Raw genomic sequence first — 13,311 nt, 5'->3', positions numbered from 1 at the left:
CAGACACAGGGGGAACATGGGGGGGCAGGAACAGACAGACACGAGAAGGACAGACACGAGAAGGACAGACAAGGGGGGGTGGGGGGGTCAGACACGGCGGGGGGGGGGGGGGGGGCACAGACAAGGTGGGGACAGAGAGAGACACGGGGGGGGGGGGGGGGGCACAGACAAGGTGGGGACAGAGAGACACACGGGGGGGGGGGGGGGCAGACACAGGGGTGGGGCACACGGGGGTGGGGCACACGGGGTGACTAACTCATTCAACTCACCTCTGCAGCCATGCTCTTCATCCTGTACCAAAAGAAACAAGTTAAACAACTTTTAATGTCCTTAGAGAAGCAGCAACGGTCTGCGATGTCGTACCAACTGTTTCTACACAATTTTAGTGCAGATCAAATCTATCATTTAGTAACTTGCCACCAGCAATGATCACTATGTAAGTTCCGAATGGTCAGTAAGTTGATTAGAGGGCTCATCATTTTGGTTTGAATATTCCCGTGCAGTTGCAACCAAAACAGGAGCGCCACAGTAAACTCCAGTATGTGGAATAGCTTTGGGATGTTCCTGAGAGCGCGGCTGTGGTGCTAAGTTTACCAGCAAGGGGTATGGCTTCACGGACGATTCTGGCGGGTAGACAATGAAGTGGCGCAGGGTAAATCCGAAGCCCTGAGAAGTACGCCGCAGACGGAGTATCTTTGGCCCTGGCGAGGAGAAGGGCTCATCCTCATCCAACTGGGAATCATCCAGCTCAGTCCACTCTGTGAGGTCATTCTGGGGAAGGAGAGGGAGACGAACAAGAGAGCAATGAGCCTGGTTTGAAATATTAACAGTAATAACAATGCTAGATACGTATGATGTTTCTAGACTAGGTCATCTAGAGAGGGGCAGTGCTGTTGCTTTCTTGGGATGCTTAGTGTGCTGTGCAGGAAGCAGCTCATTTTATACCGATTACCCAATACACCCTCAACAACTATTTAAATAAAACAAACCAATAAAATACCCTTATCAGAATCCACCCCAAACCATCTATTGCATTGAAGGCTTAATAAAGAGTTATGAAATGACTCCAGGCTATGGAATGACAGAACCTGTAACCAATTTAAAAATGTAATTTAGTTTTTAGCTGTTGAGGGGAGTGAAAAGCATAACAAACAGGAATAATGTTGCAGGTTACACCCGCAAGTACAACGTTTTTTATAATAAAACAGTATTTCATATGGAGAAACAGAGGAAGCAAGAAAGCCAGCTTGTCGTGGTCATGCCAGAAGGCTTCGGAAGAAGACATGCTTGCATTGACATCAAATGAGGAGAAACTGTTTAAACAAAGAACAACAAAAAAATATTGCAGTTTCCTTACAAATAAGGTATGCAAATATATGCACTTACTTATAAGTCACTTTACATAAGAACATCAACTAAGTTACTTACATGTAAATATAGACTCCACACCAAAAGGTGTTTAGTTAAAAGAAGCTTTATAAGAAGGGATATACAGATGTTGCAAAACGGTAGAACCGGTTACCAACTAGCCATGTATTTTCCCCTCTGATCCAAGTATCGGGCCTCTGTTCTGTTTTTAACTGATGATGGAAGTGAATGCACCTCCTCAACAGCAGCACATCAAACAGGCATAATACTGGAGGTCAGAGTTTCTCAGACTTTCATCTCACGGAGAACGTCAAAGCATAGTCTTACTTCTCTGGGGGCCGCTAGCATAAAAAAATATAGCCCATCACTTCTTTATTTTTACAATTTATGGTCAGTACCAGTCAAACGTTTGGACACACCTGTACTCATTCAAGGGTTTTTACCATTTTCCACATTGTAGAATAAAAGACATCTAAACTGTGAAATAACACACAGAATCCTGTAATAACCCAAACAAAGTGTCTTGAAACTCTGGTATATGCTGAGCACTTGGGTGCCATTCCTTCCCTCCCTCCCAACTCATCCCCAACCATCCCAATGGGGTTGAGGGGCAGGGGGCAGGGGAAGCCACACCACCAGCCTCCTAGGTCAAACAGCCCTTACACAGCCTGGAGGAGCGCTTCAGGCCATGTTCGGGTCAGAAACAAATAATAGTCTCACAAGGGGCGACTCAGATGGGATGGCACTTCAATGCAAAACGCTGCAATAGCCATGCTCGATCGTGCTTTCAAATCTAAATAAACAGGCTATTATATATATATACACACACACACACGGTTTTACAAGCAAAACATCCCCATACCTTCTCATCCATGCTTCACGGTGAGAACCACAGATTGAGATAATTCCTTCACTCCCTTTATCTCGCAGACACAGCGGTTAAAACAGATAACAGAGAATCTGACAGATTTCCACAGGTCTAATATCCAGTTGCTGTGTCTTTTGGCCCAAGCAAGTCTCTTCTTACTGGTGTCCTTCAGTAGCAGTTTTGTTGCGGATATCGAACCTATAGGCCTGATTCAAATTTCTGGCTGGTAACCAATTTATTCATCCTTCGCAGCAGAGGCCATAACAGAACACCTACGTTATCACCTTGTTTATAACTATCACGGCAGCAATCCCACGGCACACCTGACATTCCATGACAATTACCTCATGAAGCTGGCTAGGCCCAAGTGTGGCTATGCCCAAGGCTACGTCATTGCCATATTGACCTTTGCCTTTAAAAAAAGGCTTTGGTTGCTACATGCTTCCATCTGTCATTTCATAGTTCTGATGTCTTCACTATTATTTTAACGCGGAAAATAGCAAAACCAATACCCTTATCAAATGAGCAAGTGTCCACACCTTTGAGTGGTCCTGTGAATATATTGTCCAAACACAATGAATTGTTTTAAGAGTTAATAGTCACACAAGCAATTTAATTTTACATTTTGGGACACTACTGAGTCAAATCTTTATTTTAATGACCTATAACAGGTGACAGAGTTTAAGTCATCGGAGTGAAAAGAGGGATATGACACAGACCAGCAGGCATTCCCAAGGACCAGCGTTGGCTTGCAGACCAGTGTTGGAAGCATGCTGATGTAGGTTAAAGCAGCAAGCAATAGAATTTATTATTTCTAATTATGATGTGGAAAGCTAAAAATGCCAGGTAGCTTGCTATGTTCTCATATCATTAAAGTGCCAGCTAGTTCTTCTAACAACAGAACTCTTCCATGCTTTTACCACACTGATAACGCCCTCTTGTGAATGGGATAGACACCAGAAATGGTATCAAGTTACCAAGAGTCCCTAGCTTCCAAAAGCAAACCCAATGACGTGTAACAACATAGATCTACACAAGTTCCCTGAGGTTCCCCCCTAAGTGACCAGTTAGGTGTAAAAGGTCCTTGCTTCATCGTGTTGGCAACTCCAGGCAGAGCAAATGGCTTCTAACACCCTCTAGCTGTGTTTTCGGGATATAAAGCTAGACACCTTCTGGGGTGTCTAGCTCCACCCCACCGGTCCACACCGGTCCTATTTCCAAATTCACAAGCTCAAAGTCACAGCTTGAGCACATTTCTCAGCAAAGTCAGCGTTCAAACAGCCAGTCCTTCCTTTGTTTGGCCTCCTACCCTCTCTCCCTGGCCTCACGCAGACCTCCACCATTACCCACTCCCCTCCGAGGCCGGAGCTTCACCCACAATACCAGGAATGTGATGAGCTAGCATTCACGCTAACCCGGCCGCTGCCTGGGACAAAGTGATGAGTAAGTAGGCTAGACGTCACTACGTGGATTTAGCTACCTGGTAACTGAAACAGACCAGCTCAGTGGCTAAATTCAAACGTTTGAGCTACTGCCTCAAATACGAAAGACAACATCTTTCCACAGCAAAACAAACAGGTCATTTGTTGGTTTGGATATGTTGCTTTTCTTTCATGGTTGTTTTTTGTTTAAGATAAAAATTGTATGCAGGAGCTGGCAAACATTTTGAGGTGGATCCAGATCAATCCTGTTTTGACTTGGTCAAAACAGCTGCCAAGATGGAGTAATTGAACAGCCAAAACACACACTACAAAACACACAACTTCACACAAACATCGAACTGCTAACACACAACCAGACATTTAATGGAAAAAAAGGTTAAATGCAGTTAACAGACGTCTGTTTAGCTGCGTATATGTGATGCAAATCAGTAACCTCCAGGGTTCACCATTTATCTAGTGTGTAATACAAAAACAAGAGAAAATTACATTCAGAACACATTGGCATCGAAACAAAAGTTTAAAAGAGGTATATGGGACAACCGAGGAGCCAATGACTGGATGGCTGCAGTAAAACAGCTGCAGGCGCAAATGCATGACACCTGAGTGAAACTGGCCAAACAGGTTTCTGATACTGCGCCTCAGCTGTAGCTGCTGTTCTCTGACTCTCGCACAACTTCCTGGTTGGTTTGTCATAGTAAAGATTGTCATAGTAAAGATTGTAGCGTCTCAAAATAACGCAAAAGTGCTTCTCCAAAGCCACCATCCCACCTCACTATTGTAGCGACATTCGTTAGTATAACACACCAGCAGGTGTCAGGGTCAAGTCAATAAATGTAACTGATACTTCACACAGTGATCCGCCAAACTCCCCAAAGCTTTCTGATCTAAGGTATCTGCACTTCGATGAAGTATGCGGAAGTATGGTGATTTGCAGCTCCTAGGAATTTGAAACGGCTGGTGTAACTGCTGATGTCCACTGCCATTCCATTTGGCTCTGCTTTTATGTTAAAGATGAGGAAAATAGCAATAAAGAAGCTAGGCTACTAGGCTCGGCCTAGAACCAGACATTAATCTATATTGTTTTCCTGGTTATTAAGCTATTGAATCTTAATAAAGTGCACAAGTCAGCCTGCCAAACTGAATGAGGAGTTCAAGCGAAGGCAGCACCCAATCGCTTCTGGTCACACATCAGCAAGTGTTTAACTTTTTTGGGAGAAAAATTCTATTTCCAAAAAAGTTGTGACACTGAATACAATGTAACTAAAAACAGAACACAACAATTTGCTAATTATTTAAACCCTATATTGAATAGAAAAAAGTACAAAAACAACATATCAAGAGATGAAACTGAGATATTTTATTGTCTTGAAAATTATATGCCGACTTTGAATTTGATGCCAGAAACACATTTCAAAAAAGTTGGGAAAAATGCAAACAAAAGACTGGAAATGTTGTGCAATGCTACAAAACTAAACCCGGTGGAATATCACAACTAATTAGGTCAATTGGAAAAAGGTCGGTAACACTATTGTTTTACACTACTGTTGTTTGCTCTTTGGGGTTTAAGGCTGGGTGTCTCTGTAAAGCACTTTGTGACCACTGCTGTTGTAAAAAGGGCTTTATAAATACATTTGATTGATTGATTGAACATGACTGGGTATTAAAGGATCATTCCAGAGAGGATGGGTCTGTCGGAAGTGAGGATGGGGATGAGTTCACCACTCTGGGTAAGACCACACAGGCAAATATTGCAACAATTTAAGAATAACACCTCTCAATGGAAAACTGCAGAGTTTGGGAATCTCATAATTTATGGTACATAATATAATTAAAAGATTCAGAGAATCCAGAGAAATCTCTGTATGCAAGGGACAAGGCTTCAACATCTTTTTCAGGGAATACCTTGCTTATTTCAGCAAGACAATGCCAAACCCCATTCTGCATATATTACAACAGTATGGCTTCACAGCAAGAGTCCGGGTGCTAAACTGGCCTGCCTGCAGTCCAGACCTGTCCCCCACTGAAAACATTTGACGCATTATGAAACGAAAGACAATCACAAAGGAGACCCTGAAGTGTTGAGCAGCTGAAATCCTATATTAAGCAAGAATGGCAATATATTTCACTTTCAGAACTACAGCAACTGGCCTCCCCAGTTCCCAAACGCTTATAGATATTTGTTAAAAGAAGAGGTGATGCAAAACAGTGGTAAAAAAAATACCCCTGTCCCAACTTTTTGAATGTGCTGCTGGTATCAAATTCAAAATGTACTTTTCCAAAAACAATAACAGTTTCAACATGTTATATGTTGTCTTTATACTATTTTCAATTATATATAGGGATACATTATTTGCACATTATTGTATTATGTTTTTATTTGCAATTAACACAGTCCCAACTATTTTGGAAACGGGTTAGTACTTAAAAGCATAAGTTATGATTTAAAGCCCAACAAAAACCTACTAATAATGTTTTCAGGGTAAAAATCAGATTTAGATTTTATGTATACCTGGCTGCTGAAACAAAAACTTGCCAATGTGTTGGTATTTTTTCCCTATTTACAGCACATTTCTTATAATAAACATGCCTTCCAATTTGTTGCCTAGATTTCTCTATCAGCACTTAGAGCAAGTGGATTAGCTACAAACCACATTCATCATCACACAAACAAAAACTGCAACCTTCAAGATTCACCATTTGTTTTTGCAGTAAAACTAAGCTGTTTTGCCCAAGTCACCAGAAGTGACAATCTGACAGCTGTACTACAGAAACTTCCCCCCTACTCCTCCTAGGACAAACAACACCCCAGCTGCTGACACAGGATCCAGTAGAAAAAAAACGGTGTAGTAGCCATCTTCTCTAAATAATATAGCTCTATAGAAAAGAGCTTATGAATGACATGGGCAGGCTTCAAATACTTCCTGATCCTTAAGGGTACGCCAACCATAGTTCACCGGACCTAATTTAAAACTGGATCTCATGCCAGGCCCTTCAGTCCTCTGATATGGGGAGAGGGTGGCAGGGCTTACTGGCTGGCCGCTCCTTAGTCTTGACAGACAGATGCCTAGCAGGGCTCTCATTGTCCCACACTGTGGTGATAGACCCAGTCAATACATTCCAGCAGAACATTCCCTGAGCACCCAGCTCTCGCTTCTCTCACTTGAGCCAATGGGCCTGTTTCATGCTGCAGTACTAGAAAACCAAGAAGAGGCGGTGGCACTGCATCCAACACAATCGAATAGGGGAATCCATAAAATTAGATTAAGTTGATTAAGATGCTTTAAGCATCTCACATTAATGACTGGAGCCAATTAAAACAGTGGATCTCCCCCCATGATATGGGATACTTTTCCAGGCCTTTTGGGAAGGGTTTCAGTGAACATTGTTCAGGAAAAAAAAAATAAACCAGGCACAACCCTGACATTTTTGCAGATATCCAGTTAGGCTTGCCATATCTGTGATAACCATAGGTTTGAACTGAAAACATTCTTTACCAAGTTGAACCAAGTTTTTTTTTTTTTTTTAATGATTTCAAAACTATATAACTACTTCAAAAGGCAGATATTAACATTGGTTTTAAGCTACTGAGGTAAAAATGTACCTAGCTAGCCAGCCTGTCTTGCTGTCAAGAGAGAGCACTGGCATTTATAGTCGTTTTGAGCCTCAAGTTGCTAGGTAACATTATAACTATAGAATTCAGAGATATGTTAGATACACCGTTGTCAAATATTTGTAATATTACACAATATATATTAAAGGAATGTGGTTTTGCTGGTTAACCCCTTTATGATAAGGCACGTCACAACGGTGAATTTTATATAAATCAGGAAGGGAGAAATGGAATGCTGCTTGGAATGCTGCCCTGTTTTCCACAGAAAGACACCGTTATTTAGAGCACACTGCTAGCCAAGTAGATGGGAACAAAACAGAAGCTCAACACTGCACACTTAAAACTGAGCAGAAAACTTCTCGTTGTGGAAGCAAACAGCCGCTTTCTGAAGCGATGGCGGAAATTAATCAGAGTAAATACATATTGTGATGTTGTGTTTCAGAATAGCTATGTCATTCAGACAGTTTCATAAAACAAAAGTTAATTTTGACATTATTCCCAGCCCCATTCAGGATAAAGGCTAATAACTAGCTGGGTGAGGAGGTGAATCACGTGCGTGTCCTTGCCCATGTTACTGCCCAGCTGGTAGTGGCCCCAACTGAACTCCAAACTAATTTCACCGAAAGGTAGTTTGAATTGTTTCCACTATTAAGCTCAGAGTGTGCCAAAGGAAAACATACTTTTTTGTGGACTTGAGGGGGATAACCTTTTGGACAAAAATTGTTGTACAGCATTAGAGAGATCCGCAAAGACACACTGTTTTAGTAGCCAATCTACATGGAAAAAAGGTTGTTGGATTTTTCCAAAATCTATTTTCGGTATTTCCATAGCTTATTCATGGACAAAGATGCATGTGCTTAAACTATGTCTGGACCTATACACTAGCATTTGAATTAACACCTTTTCGTAGCCTATTCACTAGGCGTTATTATCATTAAACTAAGTTGAAGATATATTTGACTGATTATTTTACTGGACATTTTCGGTAATATCGTTCGGTAATATCGTTACCGTGAATTATTTTGGCCACAATAATCGTGTAGTGAAAATCAGATATCATGACAGCCCTAATTTCCATACACATTTTTGCATGTGAATTAGAGAGGTTTAGGGTGGCACAAATTATAATTGAAATTGGAATATTGACAAGTGCAATATTAAAATCGACTAATTAACTCATTTTCCACACCAAAATAAGTGAACAAGATGCACTTCACATGAGGCAACGCAGCATATACGTCCGTTCTAGCTTTTCCTGCGGGTGCTGTAGATTGTTTGTGGACTACTTAAATACCTGGACAGATTTTATTTAAATACTTGATGGATTTTTAATGTTAGTTTGAGTTAACACTGCAACTGCTAGTGAAGACATCTGCGTCAAGCTAGCCAGTGGCACCAAGATATTGTCCCATATACACAACAGTATGGTTATTAAAAGTTTCAGCTTCAATGACATTGCCTACAAACATAGGCTACTTAATATGGGTTGAGAAACAGCAGAAACGAATACTTAAATGTTTTGACACAGGCTGCAACTTCAAATTTGTAATTGTGTAATAATTTTTTTTTAAACACTCAAGTTCAACTCAATTTGGATTCAGTTTTATAGCCCATAATGTAGGCTATGATCTCTATAAGTGCCTCTGTACACACCATGCATAAATCCTTTTGTAAATGATTTTGTTATTGCAACAGCAGATCCTGTCTTTGGATTCTTTTTTTAATAACGTGCTTTAGACGCATTTTTGACTGGACCCGCTCAATAACGTTACCCTAAGCCAAAGAACATTATAGCCATCGGACATTTGAGAGTTTGATGCAACAGGGAGACGCAGAAACTTCAAATAGGTAGGAATGCTATTTTATTTTCTCTTCTGGCATTTCAGATTATTTATAGTAGCAGCTTGGTTTCGTCTTACTGTTGCATATTGTTGTAACTAGCTTTAGGCCTAACTGTTCTTGGGATGATGCTGCTAAATGAGGGAATCTGTTGATTTTGTGCTTAATGCCAACTGTATCTCCGGGCTATAAAAACAACAACAATATGAATCAATCTCTCTTGCTCGCTCGGAGTAGACAGCACTGCGTATGTGCGTGCGTGGGAACCTAGACATTAGGCCTACAGGCAGCCTACGAGCAGGCGGCCAGTTCTTGTGCATACTATGACATAGAATCCAGCCGGCGGTTCTTGTGCGTACTATGACATAGAATCCAGCCGGCGGTTCTTGTATGTACTATGACATAGAATCCAGCCGGCGGTTCTTGTACGTACTATGACATAGAATCCAGCCGGCGCCACCGATCTTTATTTTTAAGAGATTATCTACACTGCTTACACCCATGTTTGAAAATCGCAAATAAACCGTAGTTGCAATATTTGTCAAAGAAATCACAATTCAATATTTTATCCAAATCGTGCAGTCCTAAAGTGAATATTCACTGATTGTTATTTCTGTATCTTTTCAATCCTGTGCATGGCACACAGAGCCTGAGAGGAATATCAATCAATCGACAGCAGCAGAGCTGAGCTCCATGAAATGTTGGTTTTAGTTTAGTGAAAATGCAGTAGCCTAATATTGTAAGAAGTTTATATGCATGTACTTGTTAAAAAGAGATTATATTGAAAAGAGGAATATTTTTTATTATGAACTCATGATTCAATTGGACATTTGCCATTGAATGCATAGGTAAACACTTTGAAATGAGCTGTAAGCAGCAGATTATCCACTTTGAAGAAATCGGACAATATGCCATGGAATCCGGCATTGTCCAAAAAGCCTAAGGAGCAATCCTAGTAATTTTAACAACCTATACAACTTTTAGAGGTCCTATGGATTAACCCTTTTTTCAGGTTTCAAATTAAGATTTCAAAAACTTTATTTAATAACGTGTCTTTCCTTTTGTATATGTACACATACCATTTTATGTTGGCCAAATAATTTTAATGTTTGGGAAAGAAATTAAACTATTTAGCGGTTAATTAGTCTGTAGAATCCCTACTCTTAAAATAAACAAAAGATTGTTTTCAGTTAACAAAGCTTTAAGTAGTCCATTGTAGCTCAGTTGGTAGAGTATGGCTCTCAACACCATGGTTGTGGGTTCAATACCCAGTGGAGCCCAGTACATATTATACAAACTCAATAATGTAAATCACTCTGGATAAGAGTGTCTGCTAAATGACTAAAATGTAAGATACAAGACAACTTCAGAAGTTAATATTTAAGTGCAGTTGCCCTTTATTTGGAAAGCACACACGTACTTGTAGCCCAGTCGTCAGCAGTGTTTATGCAGTGCACATGACGGAGCATGCAAAACAAATGGCCACAGGAATCATGCAAATGATTACACTGCCTGGAAGACTTTCTGGTGGCCCCCAATCGAAATCTAAGATGATGATTCTTTACATCCACTAAATAGCTCCCCTTTACATCAGCATTAGGAAAACAAACCAATGAATACATTTAGTCATGTTTTTTTCTTTATGCACCAAACGGGTACATTTCTGTGCCATTTGCTTTTCAAGAAAGTTGCAGGAAATACAAATCACTTATCCCTTGTTTTTAGAGTAAACTATAAACATTTGGGCCTATAAGACAGTTCAAAAGTCTGATCCAAAACCATTTTACTGTGTGCTTTCCATCCATCTATATATAGCACACAGTATCTATCTATCTCTAGATATATATCTATATATATATCTATATATATATATATATATATATCTATCTATATATCTATCTATCTCTATCTATCTCTCTATCTATCTCTATATATCTATCTATCTCTATATATCTATCTATATATATATATATTATTTATTTTTTACAAATTTTTACTTACTCTAATACAGTAAGAGAGACCTTGGTCTCAGCTTGATCTGCCTGTTTAAATAAAGGTAGGAGAAGCTACAGTTTTTAGACACCGGAACTCCATTCTAACCACATCAAAGGACAGTTCCTTAAAAAGCTTAGGTGTGATTAAGTGTTGGATCAAATACCTGCACACCCAGCAGCTCTCCAGATAAGAGGGGCTAATATGGGTTTCTACAACAGCCTACTGTAGCAGTCATTGTATTTGGTGGCTTCATAATGATCATAGAACTATGGGACAAGCACCCTTCGATTTAGATTGACATGGGCTACAAATAGACATTTATTGTGGTAATGAGGGCAGAAACATAAGGCGTTAACGCTCCTGCACTTAATTCCAAGTCAAGCACACCATAGTTAACAATAAAACGCAGTATGTTTTAACAAATTATGATCAATAGGTATTAATTCCCGAAGATCATCCGATTAATCGCGATTGTTTGACGGCACTAGTAAGAACATTATCACGTGATAAAGGACTGTTGAACACTGTGTGACGCCTGAGGCAACAAAGAAAGTGTAAGCTACTTGGTCAGTCCAAGTCTGCCCCATTCCTGCAACTACAAACCTGCAACTAAGTAATTTATAACTAAGCAATTCAAAAAGTGAACAACTAGCTAATATGCATGGCTTTGGCTCTGAACTGTGAGACTTCACGAAAGCCAAAGCCCTAATAACACACAAACACACCTTTCCGCCAAATGAATCACTAGCAGAATGCCTATCTGCGATTTTCACTGGGTGCGGCAGAGGAAGCAGGGAGTGCTGCAAATTCCATGAAGCTCTGGTTCCTTTAATACCACCCTGTGGAATGGAGAGCAGAGCATCATAATCATGTCTGCTTCATAACACAATCGCCTGGGGTCTTAGGAGCTCAGCGGAACCCCTGTCTGTACTACAGCCCCCACTGACTAGATGGGAGCTGCCCGAGCATGTTAACATAACCATTACTCTTAGTGGGACTAGAACCAAATACATGTGCTACATGGGACATAGCATAACTTGGAATGCACTGAGAAACATTATCTGGCTTAGTCATGGAACAATGCTTTATTTGTTTTTTCACATTAGGTAACACGCTCTGGATTGTTTACACATTTGTATCTTGGTGGAATGACTCGACTGCCGTGAAGGAGATAAGCACAAGTAAAGTCAGGGATTTTCTCCTGCCATGTTAATCCTTATGAGGACTGCTTAAGCCCAAACAGACAAAAGACAAAAAAGCATTATTACTAAAAGGTGCCCTCGTCACATGATAAGTGCATCCAAAACTGCTGCTTTTAAAAAGGGATTTCACTCTCCCTCACAGGTGAAACGATCAGTCTTTTAAACACATCACCACCAATCACAAATCCAAATAATAGCTAGGTTCCGGTGTGTTTTACGGCGTTTAAGCACTGGCATGCACAACTCTGTTTTAATAAACTAGAGTCAGTCGTCACTTATTTTGCCTTCTAACACAGGGTCCCCAACCTTTTGCCCCCTATATCATATTTGATAAATTGTTGCTGACATTTAGTTGACTACATTTCTGTTAAAGCAAGAAAACAAACACTGAATAAGGAATTTAGGATATCTCCTTGCAGTCTGCATTGTGAGTGAAGATTTTATGACAGCCTAATATATTAAGATTGCAGTAAATAAATATTATTACTCATGACACCCCTTTTGAAAAAGGTCAAACAGAATAAATGTACATCTACATTTGAAATGTTACAGTATCTATTCATCTAAAAGACAGTTAAAGCCCAGTGCCGCCCAGAAAGCTTGGAGACCTGACTTGGGGATGAACCTACGTTGCCAATCACTATTCATAACAAATGATTAGTTTGCAAAGTGGGACCTTTCAGTTGGAAAGTGATTCCAGATAGAGGACCATGTAACGGTTATTGATTTCATGAAACAAAGTCTAGTACTACAATGACAATAAACCAGCCTTTTCATTTCTATAGGTATCCAATGGCAGATAAATAAACTAATTTTTCTTTAGCATCCACACGCGGGAGACGGATGATTAAATGTGACTTCCGGTTCACATCTGTCGCATTAATCACACAATGCACCGCGTCATGATTACAAGACCAAGCTGCATACTATACTGTAAGGGTTGAGCTATCAGGAAATGGCCCAGACATTACAAGCACAATCAGACAT

General features: G+C 40.3%; 1 protein-coding gene across 2 annotated transcripts in view; it reads right to left on the bottom strand.

The window, feature by feature from the left end:
• Positions 1–13,311, bottom strand: part of arhgap21b (Rho GTPase activating protein 21b) — a 49,603-nt gene that overhangs the window by 29,549 nt on the left and 6,743 nt on the right. The window contains exons 3-5 of one of the 2 annotated variants that reach the window (XM_020044747.3): positions 11,848–11,961; positions 595–771; positions 270–291 (exon numbers count right to left, since the gene is read on the bottom strand). In XM_020044747.3, the coding sequence (XP_019900306.3) occupies positions 270–291; positions 595–771; positions 11,848–11,961 (313 nt within the window). The remainder of the gene's footprint in view (positions 1–269; positions 292–594; positions 772–11,847; positions 11,962–13,311) is intronic. The other variant, XM_010885007.5, reaches the window with a different exon arrangement.

Source organism: Esox lucius, chromosome 3 (genome assembly GCF_011004845.1).
Source record: "Esox lucius isolate fEsoLuc1 chromosome 3, fEsoLuc1.pri, whole genome shotgun sequence".
Taxonomy (NCBI): domain Eukaryota; kingdom Metazoa; phylum Chordata; class Actinopteri; order Esociformes; family Esocidae; genus Esox; species Esox lucius.
The sequence above is the reverse complement of the archived record's forward strand: the minus strand, read 5'-3'. Positions and strand labels throughout refer to the sequence as shown.